The sequence below is a fragment of the Rhinolophus sinicus genome, chromosome 6 (assembly GCF_057876585.1).
Source record: "Rhinolophus sinicus isolate RSI-liver-muscle chromosome 6, RSI-T2T, whole genome shotgun sequence".
NCBI classification, from domain to species: Eukaryota; Metazoa; Chordata; class Mammalia; order Chiroptera; family Rhinolophidae; genus Rhinolophus; species Rhinolophus sinicus.
This window is the reverse complement of record NC_142506.1, coordinates 30,281,444-30,303,087: the sequence shown is the minus strand read 5'-3', so window position 1 is coordinate 30,303,087 and position 21,644 is coordinate 30,281,444. Positions and strand designations below refer to the sequence as shown.

General features: G+C 39.2%; 1 protein-coding gene across 5 annotated transcripts in view; it reads right to left on the bottom strand.

Moving 5' to 3' along the window:
- YWHAZ (tyrosine 3-monooxygenase/tryptophan 5-monooxygenase activation protein zeta) overlaps positions 1-21,372 on the bottom strand; it is a 34,978-nt gene extending 13,606 nt beyond the window's left edge. The window contains exons 1-2 of one of the 5 annotated variants that reach the window (XM_074316923.2): positions 21,238-21,372; positions 16,995-17,299 (exon numbers count right to left, since the gene is read on the bottom strand). In XM_074316923.2, the coding sequence (XP_074173024.1) occupies positions 16,995-17,288 (294 nt within the window). In that variant the 5' untranslated portion in view covers positions 17,289-17,299; positions 21,238-21,372. Of the gene's footprint in view, positions 1-16,994; positions 17,300-19,695; positions 19,839-19,891; positions 20,028-20,113; positions 20,250-20,356; positions 20,497-21,237 lie in introns of those variants that run through there. The other 4 variants (XM_074316922.2, XM_074316926.2, XM_074316924.2 and 1 more) reach the window with 4 other exon arrangements.
- Between the last annotated feature and the right edge of the window lie 272 nt (positions 21,373-21,644).

Here is a 21,644-nt window from a genome sequence, read left to right as displayed (position 1 = left end):
TAACCAATTATTTTCTTTCCTTCAAGCACTGTCTACACTAAATAAGTAAATTACTATAGTATAGTAGCTTTAAAATGACACCTTAACCAACCAACCCACCACCCTCCCAGAAACCCATCTTAGTTCTGAACTTTCCTCTTATATGAACTAATTTCCTTATATTTAAAAAATGCTAACTTACTCATTCTAACCTTAGTACTTATTATTTCTCAGGTATGCTTTCTAGAAAAAAAGCTAAGCAGTAACAATGAATGCTCCACATTTATGGTTTAAAATTTTTTGGTCTCAATACCACTTTATACTCATAAAATTCTGGAAAGTTGTCAAGATCAAGGTAATGAGTACAAGTTATCTGAAATTCTCATTTTTGCTTCAAAACTTGAATTTTTATTATTAGTCACAAATATCATGTTTCACTTAAAGTGACATGCTCACTTCATTTTCAAGATGTTTGCTAAATACACAAGTCTCAATAACCATAGCTTGCCTGTCATTCTTTGAAGAGTGTTCCATGAAAAAAAAAAAGCAGCTACTTCAGTTTACTATTCAATTAAATTCTTTTTCTGGAAATACTGCTGTACTTCCCATTTTGCTTCACAGAGTATTAAAAAGATGTTTACATAAAGGCTACTAATAAAAAGAATTTTACAGCTTCAAGCACATTAAGTGAAGCCAGTTGTCTTTTTTTTTATTTTTTATTTAACTGAGTGCATGTTGAAGACCGTATAATACAGATGGTGCCACTGCCTTTTATTAGTGTTAAGGAACCAGCAGTTTTAGCCACCACTGCTTTTGCGTCATGCTAATGTTCACATAGAAAGGAGCCAACCATGACTTAGTATTGTCATGAACATAGTTGTCAACTCACAGACCCCCTGAAAGGACTGCCAGGGCTCCCCAGATCACTTTTAAGAATTGCTGATTTAAAGTACTCTGTCCTTACACCTTTTCATACCTAGCTCTAATTCTATGTTCTCCCTAAAACTAATTCTCAGAACCATTCAGTTTAGCCCACATTTGCTGTACCTCTAGTATCTAATGAAGGGTTTTTAACTGAAGGAGAAACAAAAGGAAATACTCTAATTTCGGTCAATAGCACATTAGCTAATAAATGTCACACCCTTGTAACAGTATACAGACCTTATAACAGTATACAGAGATTAAAAAGCATGAGGTGTATGCCAACAAGGAATGAAGCCTAAAATATACATCAAAGTGTGTGCGCGCAGGCACAATGCACAGAACAGTTTGTATATGATCTTACTCATGTGTATTCTTCAAGGACAGAATGCAAATTTGCAGGATACAAAAATGCCTAACAGAGGTTACCCCAGAGGAGGTGGGATGTCAGAAGTTTCCTTTTTCCTTTATGTCCTATGCTCTATAATGTCTAAATTATTATTCAGAGCAAGTATATTTTAAAAGAATTTTGCACCACCTTTAACTTTTTACATACACATGTATTCTTAATCTACTTACAGGCTCCTTAAAGACACCTTTTGCACATATTAGGCATTCAAATATTAAATTCTCATGTTGAATTATAAAATGTGCATAATTTGACAGCTTCATTTAAATATAACTGAAGAAAACTTAGAACTGTCTTCAGAGAGTGAAGAAAAGGCTCAGCAAGCTGAAGACTATCAAGAGGTCACCATTTTACCAAACTTCTAAATAGCGAAGATAAAACATGATACAAAATACTGAAGTTGACACTTACTGTATGTTAGATAATGAAAAACACTCAATGTTCTGCTTCTCTGAAGTCTTAAGAAATTGCTCAAAAATTACGTATGTTGTACTAAGCACATATATTCAGAAACAGCAGCCAAGGAGCAGGCTAGGTACATCCTAATAATGCTTCCAGAATCCTTGGATAAGCTCCAGGTTTTTATGTAATAACCCCTTTGAAAGAGGCGCAAGGGATACAAAAAAATCCACCAGAGACAGGGTGGGAGGCTAGTTTGTGGTATAGCAAGGCAGAGTGAATTTGTTTGGAAGTCAGGAAGCCTGGATTTTGGTACTAACTGCCACCAAGAATGATAGTTTCAAATTCAAAAGCATGACCCACCCCTCATTCAATTTTCTATTGTTTTACTCTAGCATTAATTTCAAAATCTCCCTCCCAATTTTATCCCAGGAAAGCTTCTAATACACTGAACCATCCACCCCACCACTATTCCTTAGATTTTCTTTGAATTCAAGGTCACTTTTGCTCTCTTAAATGGGAACAAGAATTTGTTGACTAAGGGTCCTTAAACTCAAAAAATTAGCAAGTACTCATTATAAAGTATTTATCCAGATACTCGACACAACTGGATAAACCCATCTCAAGTTGAAAATACAGCGAAGTTGAAAACGCACCTTTTATACACCTAAGTGAATTTAATACACCTCACCTGCTGAACATCACAGCCTAGCCTAGCCTACCTTAAACATTCTCAGAACACGATACCCCAAAAATGCTGGCAACACCATACCCTTTGCACTGCACTGGCTGTTCTACCCCCGATCGCATGCCTGGCTGGGAGCTGTGGCTTGCTGCTGCTGCCCAGCATCACGTGATGACAGAGGACTGTGCTGCATTGTCATCAGCCTGGGGAAAGATCAAAATTCAAAGTATGGTTTCTACTGAATGCATATCACTCTTACACCACTGTAAAGTTGAAAAATCTTGAGTGGAGCCATTGTTAAGTCGGGGACTGTCTATATATTTATTTCGGCCCTAAAGAATAGCCATGCCCCTTGCCACTAAACACTCAAACTAAATCACTGGGCAGTGTGCTGTGATTTGGGCTTGCCAATTAGACTACCCAAAGCCAACTAATGAAAAACATGTTTAAATGAAAGTTACAAGTTACAGAGCTGGGATATCTCATGTCCTGTCTAACTGGTTAAGTAACAAGACAATATCATGTGTCTCCTAATATGATGCACCAAGGAGGGCACAGAATCAGATCCAGGAATTCATCCCCAAAAATGCACAATCTGAATTTAATCAGGAGGAAATCACCAGACAAATTATAGACTGGCCAGTACTCTTAGAAAGTATCAAAATCATGAAAGGCAAAGACTGAAAAACTGATCCAAAACAAAAGAGATAACACAGTGAAACGTAAAGTATGATCCTGGATTGAAAATTCTGGACCAGAATTAGGAGATTAAAGTGGTATAATTTATGAATAAATTCTATAGGTTACATAGTTTATTTTGTCAATTACTTTATTAATTTATTGATTTTGATAAATTATACTATGGTTCTATAACATGTTAACACTTGGAGAATCAGGTAAAGGATGTATAGAAAATTCTTCCTATTTTTCCATTTTTTCCTGAATTTGAAATTTCAAAATGAAAAATTAAAATATAACTGGTTAGAAAGATAATTTAATATGTAGAAAAGGTTATTTTCCTTTCTGGTTATTTAATATTACAAGTATTATACAAAAAGTTTTAAAGAAAAGTCCTTTTTAATAGTGACTATTTGCTGGAAGATAGCATTACCAGTGAGTTCTATTCTCCATCCTTGTATCTTTTTTGTGCTCATCTGTTTTTCAAACTTCTTTACTGGAAGTTTACAAATTGGTAAAATTTGTACTCTTTTTTGTGCTCATCTGTTTTTCAAACTTCCTTACCAAGTTTACAAATTGGTAAAATTTGTACGTAGGAGATAAAAAGCACTAAAACAAGGCATGAATTTGTAAATAAAAATGAGGGATGGAGAGAAGGTTCCTACTTTGTCTTAGAGACTGTTGCACCAATTGGTCAACATAGTAAATGTAATTTCCACAAATATAAATATACACAAAATATCATTAGCAAATGGTAAATACCCCCAGAATATCAAAGCAAAAAATCAACCTCTAATGAGACATTTATGGACTGTAATTTGAAAATAGAGCTGGGGTTAAGTCTCCTTGAATTTGACCTCACCAAATATGTGAGTGGAAAAGACCAAAGCCTCCATAACCCATTCCTGTTTTAAATCGTACTATCATGGCCCTCTTCCATGAACACAACAGATGAAGAGAGGTTAAGAAACATTCATTTCGTTCTCATATATATCATGCACAAAAAATGCTGGTGGTTAAAAGGGAGACGGCAAGAAACTGAGGCACAAGGGGGCTCAAATGTGATTCCTATTATTTTCATTTAAGTAAAGAACCCTAAAATATAGTCTAAAACTATCATCACTTTCAATGAAATTAAACATAGTTATTCTGACAAGCCTCTATCCCTCGTAAAATCCACACATCTTATAGCAGAGTAAATAACATGTTTCAATCTATTAATGAAAGGGATTCTACCGCAAAGGACAGAAATTATTAACGTGTATGACATGACCTAATAGATGTCACTGAACCTGAGCTTCAGAGTTCCTTGATCTGTGAAAATGAAAAGGCTATTCTAGATGCCCGTTCAAACCTAAAATTCAATGATTCTATGAAGTTCAACTCTCAATTTATTTTACTATTTAACTAAGAAACTCAAACTATCACATGAATGTAAATTCAAGTATCACCCTCAACAGGAAATTTAATTCCAATTCTACAGCACAATGTAGAAAAGTTCAAATTTCTAGTCTTGCACATTCGCTTGTGCACAAAGAGAAATTTCCCAGAATTTTCACTTTATTCTGTAGAGCCACAACCTTTTATCATTCCTAGATTTCTAAAAATTCTAAAACAAATGTAGGCTTTTTTGTTGCAATAGGGACCCACCTATTTGGAAATTAGTCTCTTACTCCCCCTTGTGGCTGGAATGGCTTCCTTTCTTTCAAGTACAATTTCATCCTTTGCTTCCAACCAACCAATTAGAAAACTGTTACACCAAAATTGCTAAAAGTCAGGTGATATAAAGAACTAATTTAGCGTACCTGCCAACACTTTGACTTTAAACTCACCTTTTTGTGTAATGTTGGCCTAACAGTAAAATTTTAAGTATTCTATGATTGATAAGGTTATATAGATATGAAGGCACATCATCGCTTTAAGGATGGAATCAGAAGATTTTGACCACTTATTGAATGACATTTCCTATTAATAACAGATGGCAAATCTTCACCATTTAACTGTTTAAAAAATCAACAAGGAGTTTGATAAAACCAAGATATATTATCCTTGGTGTTTAAAGACTGTTAATACCAGCCTAAAATTTCATTGTAATTCCTGTTAAAAGCTAGAATAATTGCTCCCTGATTTTTGCCCCTAAATGATAGATCTGCACAAAACTTCATGCTGACAGAAAGCCTGGATTTGTTCTTGAAAAATCAATTGGGTGAAAGGGCTAACTATAAGTGGAACTAAAAACTGCTAAATTAAATCAGGCTCAGAGAATTGCCTGCCTCTGGATCCTTCATGTTAGCAAAAATAATGCCAGGAAAATCAAGTGTTTTACCTCATACTCAAAATGTAGCTCCTAAAGATTAAAAGTAAAATGGCAAAAAGTACCAAAAAGAATATACTGAGCATTAGGTGACAACTGTTAACATTGTTCGGACACTCGGGGGTTTTTCCTTCTTCTCTCCTCCTTTAGAGTCCCCTTTACAGTTGGCATCAAACTCATGGGTTTCTCACCAGTCAAGGCCCCATTTCTCAATATTTCCACCACAGAGCATTTTTTTTTTTTTTTTTTTGGTTTAAAACACCTCACTTTTGGGTAGTGTTTTGTAGCTTGCACATGCACATTGTGTATTATGCATAAACTCCCTACTGGGACTAGATGTTATCAGCCACTTTTCAAAAAAAGTTGAAGACCAGCTCTTCCATATTTGACCAACAGGCAGTACTTTCCCTTTCATTCTGTTGTATTATTTGCATAGATGTCTATTTTCCTCTCTAGGTTGTCGAGATTTTTTTAAGAGCAGCAGGTTATCTTTATTATATTTACTTTTTATAGCATAGGGCTTATAAAATAGCAGGTAATAGAGTCTATACGGTTTACTAAAATTCTCAAATAAATTAAATCTCAAAATTAATATATCAAGCCACACTAAAGTGGTATCACAGAAGTACAAAAGGTAAAAGCAGTATGTTTACTGTTTAATAGCACCATGGGGTGTGTTAACTCAGTAATTCTCAAGACATTCTAGATCATTCCCATTTTGAAGACGTGGAAAGATGTTATACTTTGCCCAAAGTCATAAAATGAATAAAAATCTCGAACCCAAAATGTATGCATAGCCTCTGCTAGGTTGTATCACCCCTTTAAAAGTACTATATACACTTTAGTTTCCCTTGTTTTTAGAAATATTATGTAAGATCATTCTTCAAGTCTTATCCTTGTCACACAATTAAATTAAAATCTTGTGATAATCCCCTTCTATCAGATGAAAACAACCAAAGGTGAAACTGGACGGAAAAATCATTCCTCTTAACAAAGAGAGCACGCTCACTTTGGGATGTCTTATTTCCAAACATTTTCCAAACATGATAGCAAAGTACTCATCAGATTTGATGAACTGAGAACATGCTTGCTCTAAGAATACTACAGTCTGCCTTACAATACTGTTCTCAACTGTCAAGTCCACAGAATTACATTTTAAATGTAATGTGTTTTGGGAATGAGAAAGAATAGCCATAGTATAACTAACATAGTTGTTTTCATGTAGGATTTAGTATTATTTGTAGATGTCAATATACAAAAACAAAAAAAACCCACCATAAAAAACCTTTTGTAAATAAATAAATAAGGATGAATGAATGAATGAATGTAATGCTGTTTTGGGCAGGATTTTCATCAAGTGCCCCTGGGATGATTGTGGTCCAAATAAGTCCTTTCTAAACCCTGGGCAAAAAATTATGAGCTGACAGTTCCTGAGTCTTGAATCAACAAGAGAAGTAAGTCTTTCTCAGAAAAGCACTTGTAATCACTGAGAGGAGAAACATTCAATTCACCACTGGGTTACTCGGTAATATTGCTAATTTACAGTAACTCCTAAATCCCAAACCTTGTTTACAAGATGGGAATCAATCTTCACTAAAAAACGTTTCTAACTTCTCTAATGACGTCTAAGTCATTAAACAGTTCAAGTAAATGAAATTCAAATACAACAAAAATTGAGCACATCCTGCAAATTAAATGCAACAGGACCTCTCCTAGATTTTAAAAGAACAAACATGCATACAGGCCAACCAATCGAACAAAGTCCTATTTTAGTCTAATAGATTAATTAACATTTGGTCTTGTAGATTAAATAACATTTGGTCTAATACATTAAAATCTATAGATTATCATTTGACTGTCCTTATGTTCTTACTTTGCCATCCCACCTATAACTAATACTACTGTCAGCATATTTTTCTTTGGGGGAGAAGGGAAGAAGGCTCACAACAAATTCTGTCAAAAGAAATTCACAAATGCTTATATGCTGAAACCTTTTAGTAATCCATTCCAATGTAAACAAATATTGCCCATGCCATACGAAGGATCATACTGATAACAAATCAGCTATATTCGTGCATGCTTTGCTGCCCCAAGATTCACACTGTAGCAAAAGATGTCAACAGAAAATTAGTGAAATCTGCCAAGATATAAGACTATTCTATACCATGTTATTACTTTTGTGACATTATACCTTAACAGAAAATGCAAAACAAAATCAATGACAAATGACAAGTGCTACTTTGTAGCATTTTCACAAAGATACTCGTTTTTCATTTCAGGAATTACTCACTAGAGAACACAGGAAGAACGACTGTTGCACAGAAATGTACCTCATATAATGGGAACTGCTGACATACGGTAGCTTTGTACACTATTCCTCTCAAGCCTAATTCAAATTTGCACCACCTAAAAAATACAAAGCATATCTTATTCCTTCAGTGTACTTCACAAATTAAGTATCACAAAAGTCAATGGTCCTATTCTCAAGAATGAAGGAATGAAGTCAATCCTCTAAAGTTGAAAACAACTTAGACATCGAGATTAAAATAAATTCTAAATCAGAGTAATAAAGCAGAAATCCTCAGGCCATAAATATGGGAATAAGCAATGGCTCACTTGTATCAGGGACAGTGAGAACACCAAACTAGAGATAAAGATGGGTGTGTAGGGGATTTTGACAAAACTCGAGCAGACAGAAGGGAAGCAGTTACTTCATAGAAATAACAGCTGTCTGCAGCATAGAACTGGGAATAGAAAATGAAGGTAGCAAATCGGAGTGAATGACCAGAAGCAGTAAAAGGTTGATACTGTACCTTTTGTCCATTAAATTAGATTGTTTATCCTTATAATATCACTTTCTTGCCAATACGCTTCTGAGGGGCAGAGTAAGGGGTAGTACTACAACTAGTACAATGGGAATGGCAAATAATCTGGGTACTACCCATGGGAATATATCATACAGATGAGTACCAACGTGAATGTAAAATGCTGAGAACCAATGATCTACTCAATGCAGTAATATTAACTTGCAATCAGAAAATAAGGTCAAGACTTCCGGTCAAGATGGCGAAGTAGATTTGTCCAAACCCATAGAAAGTACATCACTAAGGGTGAACCCTAAGGTAAACGACGGACTTTGGGTGATTATAATTTGCCAGTGTAGATTCATTTGGTTAAAAAAAAAAAAAAAAAAAAAAAAAAGACCCTTCAGGTGAGTAATGTTGATAATGGGAAAGCCATGTATTTGTCAGGGCAGGGGAATATAATATGGGAAACCTCTGTACCTTCCTTTAAATTTTCTTGTAAACCTAAAACTTCTAAAAAAAAATCTTAAAAACATTTTTAAAACAACAACAAAATGAAACCAAGATGTCATTTTAATTAAGCTCAGAAAACGTCCTAAAATTAGGTAGTTGGAAAGAACAGGTATTTTCAAAAGGAAGATGAACTCTGGCTTTCAGCATATTGAAACTGACAGCAATTCTAAAATAAAGAGCAATGTTTATTCTCAATGTTAAACCAACATAATAAAGCAAGAACTATGGGAACCACGATGCAAGCACAATAGGGATCTCAGGAATTCTAGAAAAAAAAATTCTAAGGCATATTAGAATTTCAGTGAACCACCGTGTTTTAAGTTTTTTTTAACTTGCTGGCATCAGAAAACGCATAATTCTGACTTTAAAAAAACCTTATCTGTCTCCCCTTCACCCCCCAATATAAATGTGCCAAAGATAACCTATTTCAGAATCAAAAATTTGCGGTCAAATTAATCTCAGTAGTCCAATAGCATGTAATTCCTTATTATAAAAGCAGAACTATCTCCTACACTGGGCACCCTCTATGGGCTAGAACCACTTACCAGATTTGAAAATACGTATTATATTCATGGGGTAAAAGACCCTAAGTCTTTCATAGATGAAAGCCCCAATTCCAAAAAAACAAGACTAATATACAAACGATGACTAACACATTATAAGGACACTGAGAAATATATTATTATAAAAGGAGAAAATTCATCCGAAGAACTGAACCAGATTATCAGAGATTAAATTTTAAAAAAATATTGTCAAATCATAAAAGGTCTTATTTTCTTTATGAAAACAACTACTTTTGCATGTCTACCAACTCACCTTTTAAGAGGCAAAACCTTTTGTCATTTCCTTAAGTTTTTCATGGCCATTAAAATTGCCCATTACTCAGTTTATAACATTATAGTAGGCCCTTTGTGATTTAACCAGTACCCATCTCTCTACCGGTTCCCTGAAAATAAGACCTAGCCAGTCCATCAACTCTAATGCGTCTTCTGGAGCAAAAATTAATATAAGACCCGGTCTTATATTATAGTTATATAAGACCGGGTCTTACAGTAAAACAAGACCGGGTCTTATATTAATTTTTGCTCCAGAAGACGCATTAGAGCTGATCATCCGGCTAGGTCTTATTTTCGGGGAAACATGGTAGTGTTTCTTGCAAAATTATTGGAAAAGCTTTTAAATGAAGCAGTTCCTTCCACCCATCTAATGTTCTGATAGCATGATCCAGAATGCAACAACTCTTTTACATAACCTTCACTTAATTTGCCGGATTAACCAAATTCCACTTAATTGAGAGCCTGGCTTACACTAGGTTCTTCATTCCTAGGTAAATGCTGATGATGCATGACTTGGGCTAAATGCTTGAGAATAGGTTTTTCTAATCCCCTTCAGCTTCTATCAGCAATTATATTCTTATTAAGAGTCAATTTGTTTCCACAATTATGCCGTTACACTTGCTATAATTACTTAAAATGCTATGTAACTTAGATGTTGTAAAATACAAGTAGGAAAAGATGTTCCTATGAAAACTAAGCTGAATGCTTTGGAACAACTAGTTTTTAAAAGAGAGTCACACACACAAAAAGACTAAAGATTAGACAAACTAAAAGATCAGAATAAACTACACATTTCTAGAAGGATTCTGAACTGACAACGTTTAAGTTCTACTATGTAAACTCAAACTGCATTTTATAAAAGATGCACTTGTAGGGGTGGTTAGCAAATTATTTCTAAACTGTGGTTCTGTACGTATTCAAAAAAAAGGTCTTTAGAAATGGGTAACATACACATCTGTTTTAATATAAATCTTTAAAACAAATATGATCACATATTTGAACTACTTTCCAATTAACCAACTAACTAGGATGCTTCTACTCTACCACTACTGGATTAGTGGACATTTATTTGGTCCTGTCCAAATATCCATGGAGATACTTGATCCACTAAGACCCATCTACCAAATCCCATGTGCCAGCCAGCTAGGCTACCGAGGCAAGAAGGGTTATTATTGGCAATACAGCCACAACACAATTATTGTACCAATAAAACATGATAGTATCTTTATGTATTAATCTTACAAACCAAAATTCTGAATAAATGTCAGGGACATTTTCTAAGCATGAACGTTTTTGATAGGACCACATATCACGGATCTTTTGGCATGGACCAAATGTCCTGCAGGCCCACTACTGAGGTGTTGCCAATAGGATTTCTTTACTAATAAAATTGTGTTCTTGGGGTGGTCGGTTAGCTCAGTTGGTTAGAGTGTGGTGCTAATAACACCAAGGTTGCAGGTTCGATCCTCACATGGGCCACTCACTGTGAGCAGTGTCCTCGTGAAAAACAAAAACTGTGCTCTCAAAAAAAAAAAAAAGGAAAAGAAAAATTATTCTTGGTAAGCTTTTACAACTCTACGATAGCTTACATTCCCGCTTCCTAACATGAATTCTTCTGCTAAGACTGAATACAATTTCTTCCTCTTTCTTAGTTAAAGAAATTTGGGTCATTATTTCATTAATTTGCAAGCTCCTCCTATACTTCTGAAAATCAAGTTTTTCACTCTAATTTCAATTTCAAATCCTTTAATCCTTTCCTCTTTTTTTCTGAATCCTTTTACCTTTCTACTTTTAACTACCTTCTTCACAGCTCATCGAATCACCAAACATCTCCAGGTCATCTGTATCTTACTAGGATTCTTCCTACTGCATAAAGAATAGGTAACCTGTTGCTCTTTGATGAAGGTAGTGGTTATTCTTCCACTTCCCACCCATAGCAAACACCTAACTTTCCATTATCATTCCTTTATTTTCTTTCATTTCCACTTCATTTACCTCAGACTTCCAAACTGTACAAAATACCTCATCAGGTAGAATACGTAATATTTATTGTGAAAACTCTTTATCATGAAGATGAGTGTAATACTGCAGTTCTTTTGAGAAGCCGTTACTCTAATAAATGAGCTGCCTAGTGATTTTCCAACTTACCACTCTATACAGCAATTTTTAAAGTCCAAACACATATTAATATACCCAGACTAGGGCAGCCGGTTAGCTCAGTTGGTTAGAGCGTGGTGCTCTTAACAAGGTTGCCAGTTCGATCCCCACATGGACCACTGTGAACTGCGCCCTCCACAACTAGATTGAAACTACTTGACTGGAGCTGATGGGTCCTGGAAAAACACACTTAAATAAAAGTTTAAAAAAAAAAGAATTAAGAAAATGATGGTGGAAAGAGAACTGACTGGGTGGTGAACAATGTGATATATAGATGATGCATTACAGAATTGTACACCTGAAACCTATGTAACCTTACTAACAACTGTCACCCCAATAAACTTTAAAAAATATATATACATATCCAGACTAGGAAGGACCCAAAAGCTGCCTGGTTTCCTAGCTTGCTCCTATTTAATGGCAGTTCTATGGGCTAGAGATAAAAACCAAAGCCCAGCAACCACACCTTAAAATAAAAATGCAGAGAAGCTAAGATGGAACTCAGTCAGGTTACTGGAATCATTATTACTGAACTACTGTTGCCAACTGTTACAAAAGTTAGACTCACAATTTTACTGTTTCATCTCCTATAAGTAGAAGAAGCCATTCGTTCCCTTATACTAGTGGTAGTGGCTTTCAATTTTTTTAGATAAAACTTTCAAAGTCTGTTGGCCAGTATGGACTCTCTACTCCACAAAAAAATAGTTTTTAAGGCTTCTTGGATCTTTTAAATCCCATTCTTGGACTCAAGTTGCGAGATCCCTGCAGGCAGGCTTGTACTCTTGTCACTGCTTCTAAACAGAACCCCCAAACAGGGCGCAGAAGGTAGTCAAGAGCGTTCCTTGATTTTCATTGTCCACAACAATCCTATGGGGTGGATATTATTCCCATTTAATTGAGTTCAGTTTTCTCAGAGGATTGAGTAATTTCTTTGGGCCAAGCAGCTATTAAATAGTAAAAAGTTGGTATGACTCAAAACCTGGGGCTTTTTACACCACTGAATTTGAACTAGGTTTTCTAGTCTGTATTTCCTCATTTTGTTTTTCATTTCATCATGTTCAAGACACACCTACCCAATTTTTGGCTTCTTCTTGTGAGTTTACACAGATGAGGTGTCAGGGATCACTAGTGTTAAGCGCCTCCCCTACTTTACCAAGAGAGCTTTCTGGTCTACGATCTGGCAGGAAAAGTAGACTGCATTAGTTCACATAATGCAATTTCAAATTAACAGTACAAGAGAAGAACCCCAAGTTCTTTTGCATAAAGCAAGGTCCATATTGTGAAGAAAATGCCAGTAACCACTTCCCATAGTAATGAATGCTCTGTCACTCTTGTACAAAGTAACATGGTCCCCCTATTTCTCTGCTTAGTAAATGGTATAAACAGGTGACAAATGCACATAACCAGAATAGTAGTAATCATTTAATAACAGAATAAAGAGCTCTTCAGAAAAACTTAGAACTCTGCAGATTAGGTCCTTTTTATGGGAAGTGGATACTTTCTTGGCCAGATGCTCAATAGTACAATTAACTCTAATTCATCACTGATGCCACCAGCCAAGAATATTAATTCCGAAATATAATTACCTGTTTATTTTCCTCAAAAAAAAAAAAAAATCAAAGTTCAGAAGAAATAAGTAATCAAAGTTATAATTGATTATATTTTTGTCACGTAAGATCTTAAAATATAATTAAAACACTTTCACAAATCATCAAGTTCAAAGATGCTTTTCTCTAGGAGAAATATCAGTTCTGCTACATTTTATTCTTCCAATTTAGTAGAAAGGGCGGAAAGGATTTTATGCAAGATGTTTCCAGAGTCAACATAACCTGTTTGAAAAGATGATAAGGACAAGAAGCCTGCTTGTAAAAGAACCATAGTATCAGTAAATATCAAATTTTCCCAAGTAGAAACAAAAACAGCCCTGAAAAATTAGCAGTGCTGCTGACCTCGTTCTATTATCCTCTTTTCCAAAAGAAGCCCTTTTGCTCATTTATTTAACAAGTACTTGAGTATCTACTATATGTTAGGAGGCAGAGGCCATGCAAAGATCACTAACAGAGTTTTACTCTTCAAAAGACCAAGACTGGAAGGAAAAGCTTGTTTCGAATTCTGAGCCTTTTGTATGGAAGAGGAATTAAAACTTTCAAAGTGGAAATTTCAGTTACACTTGGTAAGAAGCCAGTGCTGTTCTGAAGAAGAGCATGGACGACCAGTATTCAAACACTCTTAATAATCATATCAACAAAGAGAAGCTATTTAGAGATCACTTATTCTCATCCACTGATCCTATGCAACACACTTTTCTTGATAACAGAAACAAAGTTTAAAAAAACTGCTAGTCTTTTCCTGGGAAAATCTTCACACCAAGCTTTTATACTTTCAGTGTGGAAACATGCAATACCTACCTGGAATCACAAATAAGCTGATTAGTAGAGGGTCAATGTTACCACGTACCCCTTTATTCCTAAAGTTGACTTTTGTCTTAAGGGAAATAATAAATTGTAACCCCTTGAAACTAAAATAAAAATTATTTGTTCTATCAGGTATAATAATTGAGGGGAAAACACCAGAGTCAACAAAATTCAGTAACAGGTACATAGGTACTAATTAGTATCAAAGGGGGAGGGGGAAGAAACCAACACATTTCTTACTGTGAAAAAGCATGATTATTTTCGAATTTTAAATATCTTACCCACCTTCGCAATTAGAGAAGCAAATCACAAGGAAAGCATTGTCATTTAACCTCATCATGGTATTCCTTTCACATCTTAGAAATAACAGCTATCAATGTAAAGATTTCAAATAAAACCAATAAAAATGCACTCAAGACAAATACCACAAGACGACTTTGTGAGCCCATGTTAATGAAAAATATAGTCACGAGGATGTGAAATACAGTATGGGGAATACAATCAAAATGTTGTAAAGATCATATAAGGTGCCAGATGGGTCCTGGACTTATCAGGGGGATCACGTCATAGACTGTGTAGATGCCTGACCACTTTGCACTATACACCTGAAGAGCTGAAGAATAATGTTCCATGTTAATTATATATACACACACACATACACACACACACACTATATATATATATATATACATACACATATATATATCACGGGATGTAAAGTACAACATAGGAAATAGAGTCAATGGTATTATAACAGCTATATACGATGTCAGAGTATATGGGGGGGTTATCACTGTGAGGGGTATAAATGTCTAACTATTATGTTGTTTTGTACAACTCAAACTAATTTAAAAAAATCTTTAAATAGTTGTATTTGTAAAATGAATGGTGAAATATGGGGAGAAGTGAGGGAATGAAGACAATAAGTAAATCTTGAGTGCTCAAAAAAATTGTTCTTTAATGAGACAGCCTGAAAAAAATATCATTTAAGAAAAATACTCATAATTGAGGAATTGAACCTATTCCATAAGTAATTAAAAACTAGCATAAAAACAATCATACCACCAAACTTTAACAAAAGCCTATATTGCTCATTATAGTTCTTCCATGAACAAGATTCAAATAAGTAGTGCACCTGGATTTCCATACTGAGTTCCAGATTCAGTAACCTGTCCAGAGAAATTGAGATACTGCATCTCCCTATATACCAGAGCCCTACCATACCGACACCCAATGTGTAATCTAAAGTCCTGCTATATAAGGGTAATCATTTAGTATTAGGTTGGTACAAAAGTATTTGCGGTTTTTGCAATTATTTTTAACCTGTTAAACCGCAATTACTTCTGCACCAACCTAATAAAATCACTTTAAATATTATTCCAAACACTGGTTTCTTAAAAAGGTAAAGTATTAATATATATAGGATGCTATATGATAAATGGTTGGATATTCTACCAATTTATACTCAGACACAAATTTTTCTGAATCAGAAAGCCATCATTTGTTAAAAAAATAATAATGGCCAAAATGTACTGTTTAATTCTTTAAAGCTTTTTAAAGAAGCAGTGTTTCAACACAGTAGATACTGAATACTTAAAATATTTCTTGGGCTGGCCCGGTGGCTTAGGAGGTTAGAGCTCCATGCTCCTAACTCCAAAGGCTGCCGGTTCGATTCCCACATGGGCCAGTGGGCTCTCAACCACAAGGCTGCCAGTTCAATTCCTCGAGCCCAAGGGATGGTGGGCTCTGCCCCCGGCAACTAAAATTGAACACGGCACCTTGAGCTGAGCTGCCTCCCCAATGGCTCAGTTGGTTGGAACACAGGCTCTCAACCACAAGGTTGCCAGTTCAATTCCTCGAGTCCCGCAAGGGATGGTGGGCAGCGCCCCCGGCAACTAAGATTGAACACGGCACCTTGAGCTGAGCTGAACTGCCGCTGAGCTCCCGGATGGCTCAGTTGGTTGGAATGTGTCCTCTCAACCACAAGGTTGCCGGTTCGACTCCCAGGGATGGTTGGCTGCGCCCCCTGCAACTAGCAATGGCAACTGGACCTGGAGCTGAGCTGCGCCCTCCACAACTAAGACTGAAAGGACAACAACTTGACTTGGGAAAAAGTCCTGGAAGTACACACTGTTCCTCAATAAAGTCCTGTACCCCTCCCCCAATAAAAAAAAATCTTAAAAAAAAAATAATATATATATATACATATATATATATATATACATATATATATATATATATATATATGTATATATATATATGTATATATATATATATATGTATATATATTTATTGACTGAACCTGGAAAATCAAGCTTGAGTTATTCGTAACTTTTTTTTCTGGTTGTCAATGTTCAAAATTAACTTCAACACTTGAATGCAGGAAAAGGCAAAAGCAACTGTAAAGGCAGTGTTTCCTGCATGGCTGACACGTTATATTAACATTATAGTGGCTAATCCAAGGAAGGACAGGTACTATGTCTATAATGAGTTTCCTATTACATCTCTTACATAAAAACAAGATATGTAAGGTTCCTGTATCCACATATGCATGTTTTTAAAAAATGAGCTCTAGAAATACTACAAATATTCCAACCATAATTGAAACAGTAATACTATTAATCTTTTCAAGTAATACAAAAAACACTCCCAGAGTCTATTTTTAGTCTATTTAGACTAACTGAAATTATTGCATTTATTTTATACAAACTTAACTACAATTGTTTTAACATTTTTTAGCAATGACACCCTGAAGACTTCAAAATTTAGAACACTCAATTTTTAAAAGGGAAAGAAAAACCAAGGAAGAAATTGAGTAACATAATTGATATTCATTATAGGAACCCTATATCATAATGAAGATAGACTGAATGTTTGATTCTCACCAGTACATCATTGCAGATATCTCTTAGCTCAGTCTCAATTTTCTCTCTGTATTCTCGAGCCATCTGCTGTTTTTTCTCAGCGCCTTCCGTCTTTTGCTCAATACTTGAGACGACCCTCCAAGATGACCTACGGGCCCCTACAACATTTTTATAAGCAACTGAGAGAAGATTCCTCTCCTCATTGGATAATTCAGCTCCTTGCTCAGTTACAGACTTCATGCAGGCTGCCATGTCATCATATCGCTCAGCCTGCTCGGCCAGTTTGGCCTTCTGAACCAGCTCGTTTTTATCCATGACTGGATGTTCTGCAGGAAAAAAAAAGGGGGGGAGGGAGCATTTAGATATTTTTTCCATCAAAACAGACTCAAAATTATACTGTTTGTAAAAAAGCTATATTAACACCTCAAACCTAATTGCCCATGGAAGATTTTCCACATGAGGAATGTAATGCAGCCTCATAAAAGGATGATCAGAAAAGGAAAAAAATGGCATTCTCAGCATTCAGAGGGTAAATTTAAAGCCATTAACGTCAGTTTAGCAAAATTAAAATTGCATTACCTTATCTTTGTTCAGAAGATCCTAATTTCACATAAGGTCAAAGAAAGTGTGGTCAAGAAGCCACCTTAAAAACCAACCCTTATCTTATTTGGCCAAAATTTCAACTCCAGTTTCCAATATCACTAAATAATAAAATACTAAACAGCTTTTCTTTAGTGAAAACACTACTTAGGAAAAACATTACAATTCTTTTCATACTTCCCGAATCATGATTCATGTCAGTTTAATGTGTAATTTGTGTCTTTTTTACTTCCTTAATACCTATTCTTTTTAGGAGTTTAGTTGGTATTAGCCCCCAACCCCAAATGCACTGATCTCTGCAACATTTGCCAGCTGACAGCATAGTGACAATTTTCTGGGAGAAATGACCAAATTGTTTGTTTTAGGATATTTTGAATATAAAACAACCACCAAAGATCAGTATCTAACTGAACTGACCCTAAGGCCTCATTTATCTGTACCTTGTTATACGCACACATGCTTGAAAAATATGCCCGTGAGTCCTACAACTTCAACTCTTTTTTAAATTAAATTTACTGGGGTGACATTGGTTAGTTAAATTATATAGGTTTCAAGTGTAGAGTCCCGGAACTTCAACTCTTACTGTGAGAACTAAAATGTATATACGAGTGTGACCAGTGTTTCTGATGTCATTATTCCAGTTTAAATGTAGAATTACTTCATTCTGTTTCTAGTAGTCAAAATTAACTGAATATATTATCACTCAAGCTGCCCTTACCATGACTTTTGGCCTTATTCTTTCTCTCATTTTAAAGCTGCCTAGATTTTTCAACTTATTCCTGTTATACTGTTCCTGAAAGATGTCCTTTTGAAAGGTGCTAAAACAGCAAAGAAAGATACTAAAACATACAATAATCCCACAGAAGAAACGATTTTAAAGGAAAATGTACAGCCTGAAGTGCCCAATTAAACGGTGAAGGGAAGAGCCACTGTTATTCACTATGGGAACTGACTCCCCAATATCATATTTATTTCCTTCCCAGGAAAATCTCTCTCTCTCTCTCTCTCTCACACACACACACACACACACACACACACACACACACAATTCTAACAGGTCCCCGGTATTCAAACTAGTAATCAGCTAGCTTAGATGTGAGGTGTAGTATTTCAATTCGAAAACTAAAATTTGTAATTACAAATTTTAAACCCCCCACCCGCCCGTTCTCGAAATTACTAATTTTTCCCCTAGATACTCAAAAACGCTCTCAGGTTAAAGCTGCTTCTAACGAAAAATTATCTAAAACCGGTACAAAGGTTTCTCTCCCCAAACCCTCGGGTACTACAAGTGGAGTCGGTTTTTCATAGAATAAATAACTAGTGTTCCAAGGCCTCGCCTCTATATTGCAGAGAAGGCTCGCCGCACCCATTTAACCCTTAACCGACGTAAGACGTCGAGTTGGGCGAATCGTAAACCCGCCGACCGTGACTTTAGAGCGCAAATCCTTCCGTCCGCGCTGTTAACTCCCTCCTGGCTCCGCCCAAGCTTGTGCCTCCGCACAAGTCCCCGACTCTCCCTCTTTGTCATGGCGGATCTGTGTCAAGGAGCCCAACCGACTGCCGAGTATTAATTCCCCCCACCAGAGCAGGAGGGAGGAGCAGCGCGCCCCCTCCCGAGCCGAGGGGAGCCGAGGGACTGCCCGCCCCGGGGGCAGAGACGACAGCGCTGCCCACAGAAGCAGAACCACGACCAGCCGGGACGCGGACACACCCCACTCTCCCACCGGCGTCCAGTCCGCCACCGGACACCGCTGGTACTCATTTAGTCTATACCGGCCCGACAGCTGCAGCAGGAGGGGGAGGGGGACAAGAGCCACACCCAGGCGAGCCGAGCCACCGCCGGCTGTTACGCGCTGGCTTCCCCGCCTCGCAGAGCAGGGTGCGAGCCTCAAAACCGAGCGCAGGGACCCTCCGGTTCTAGCCCGCTTGATAGGCGAGCGAGACACCGGCCCACTGTCTCGCCCATCCTCTTCTCTACCCCTACCTGGGCTCGGTGGGAGCCCTCTCTCACCACAAGAAAAGGCCAACCCCATCCCCCACCACACCCCGGAAAATTCAAGCTCTCCACCCCGCGGAACCCAGGAAATTCGTCTCAGGCGAGCCCCACCCGGAGCCGGCTCACCCGCGCGCGAAGCGTGGCCTCTCCCTAGTCTACCTGGCGGGAGCCTCCGGGCCGGCCTCGAATCGCGCGGCCCGAGCCCCAGGCCCAGCCCTCCCGTTCGGGTGGGGGAGGGCTGGGTGCCGCCGCCGCAGCGCGGGGCGCGGAGGCTGCGCCGAGGGCGGGGGAGGGGAGGACCGCGGGGAGGGGGCGGCCTCACCTGCGCCACTGCAATGCCCCCAGCCGCCGAGTCATTATCTAGTGCGGAAGCAAGGAGCGGGACGGCGAGGGGGAAGGGGCTTTGGGACAGGGGTGACGATAGGAACGGATCGCGGCCAGGGGTGCCTCGACCACCCCAGAGGGCCGGCGACCGGGCAGGTCCCCAGGGATCTCGCTTGTGGGCGCCCCTTCCACCCCCGGGTACGGAGATCGGCAACGGGACCTTATCCCGGCCGAGGCGTCGATCCGGAAGCAAGTAGCCCGCGGCAGACGCGAGCAGCCCGAGTCCAGCGGAAGAGAAGCCGCCGCCCGTCTTTGCCTGAAGAGACTCCGCCTCAGCCCAGCGCCGCTACCGCGGGGCGAAAAGGGCTGAAAGGATGTGGAGCGGGGACATCCCCCGCGCTTTCGGAAGACTGGTCTGGGACAGGAAGGACTGGGGCGAGGCGGCGGCGGCCGAATCCCTTACCTGTGTCCGGAGTGGGTGGCGGCGGACCGACGGGGGCTCAGCAGTCTCTGGGCGGCGGCGGCGAGGCTGAGACTCTGTCCCTGAATCTCGCTGCTCACAGGCTACAGCCGCTCCGCAGACACGGGGTTTCCTCCAATCACCAGCCCCGGCAGCAGGGGCACCAGACGCACGATGACGTCAAACGCTGCTATAGCAACCGTTGATTGGTGCCCACAGCTCTGGGGGCCCAGCGCAACCGCCGCTCCCTAACGCGCGCGTCCTGCCCGCCCGCGCTAGAGGGCGAACGGAGGAGCGCGCGTTCGCTCCCGCTACCAACCCTGTTCCCCAGTCTGCTTACCTTCCAACTTCTCTACTTTAGCCTCGAGGGCGCCTGGGCAGGAATCACCTTTTTTTCCCTCCCCACCACTACCCCCGTACTTCGCCTTCCCCTCTGACTCCCTGCCACCTCCGCCAGCTCACTCTTCTAAACGTGCGAGAATGAAAATTTTCCCCACCCCCACCTTAGCTTTTCGTGAGGTCTTTCTGCGCCTGCGCCGGTCATTCCCGAAGGGGCTCCGGTTCAGCAACATCCGGGACCTTTCACATTCCTCCCTACCCCCTCCCTGCGGCCTGGCCCGCCCCGCCCGCCGTGCTACGCGGTGGTAACTGCCCACTAGGCGGTCCGGGGGCGGGATTACGAGAGTGGCTCCGCGGTTTGGGCTTTATAATCGGGACTTGAGGCTGGGGGACGGGGGGGGGGGAGGACAGGACGCGGTCAGACAGTAAGGGAGGGGCGGAGAGGCGCGCTATCCCCGGTCCGCCGCTCCCCCACCCCCCCTCCACCCCCTGGCCGGCCCGACCTGGGCGAGAAGGGCCTCTCCCTTCCGCCGCTGCGGCTTTACCTGCTGTTTGCTCCCGGAACGTGGCCTTAGACCTTTTAAGGCTCAGAATAGGGAGTGTGGCGTCCGGCCCCAGAGTCTGGGCTGAGTGACGGGAAGGCTTTCCAATCCGGAGCTCTGGATCGGCGTGCAATGACAGCTGCGAGGGGACAATGGATGGGCGCGAAGTGGGGGTGTGGTGGGTTGGGCGCTCGGAGCTAGAGGGAGGTGAGGCTTTGAAGGAGGCGCTACCGCCGCGTTTAGAAAGCCTGTAACTCCCAAGAGTAAAAGACCGTAGGGTTTGGGGTGATCATGAAGGCCTTAGACACTGACTCGTTCCTCGGAGGTTAGATTTTAATACCCAAATAAAGCTTTCACTTGAAGATTTCATGCTGCAGTGATTTAAAACATAAAGATCCTTTTTTTTTCTC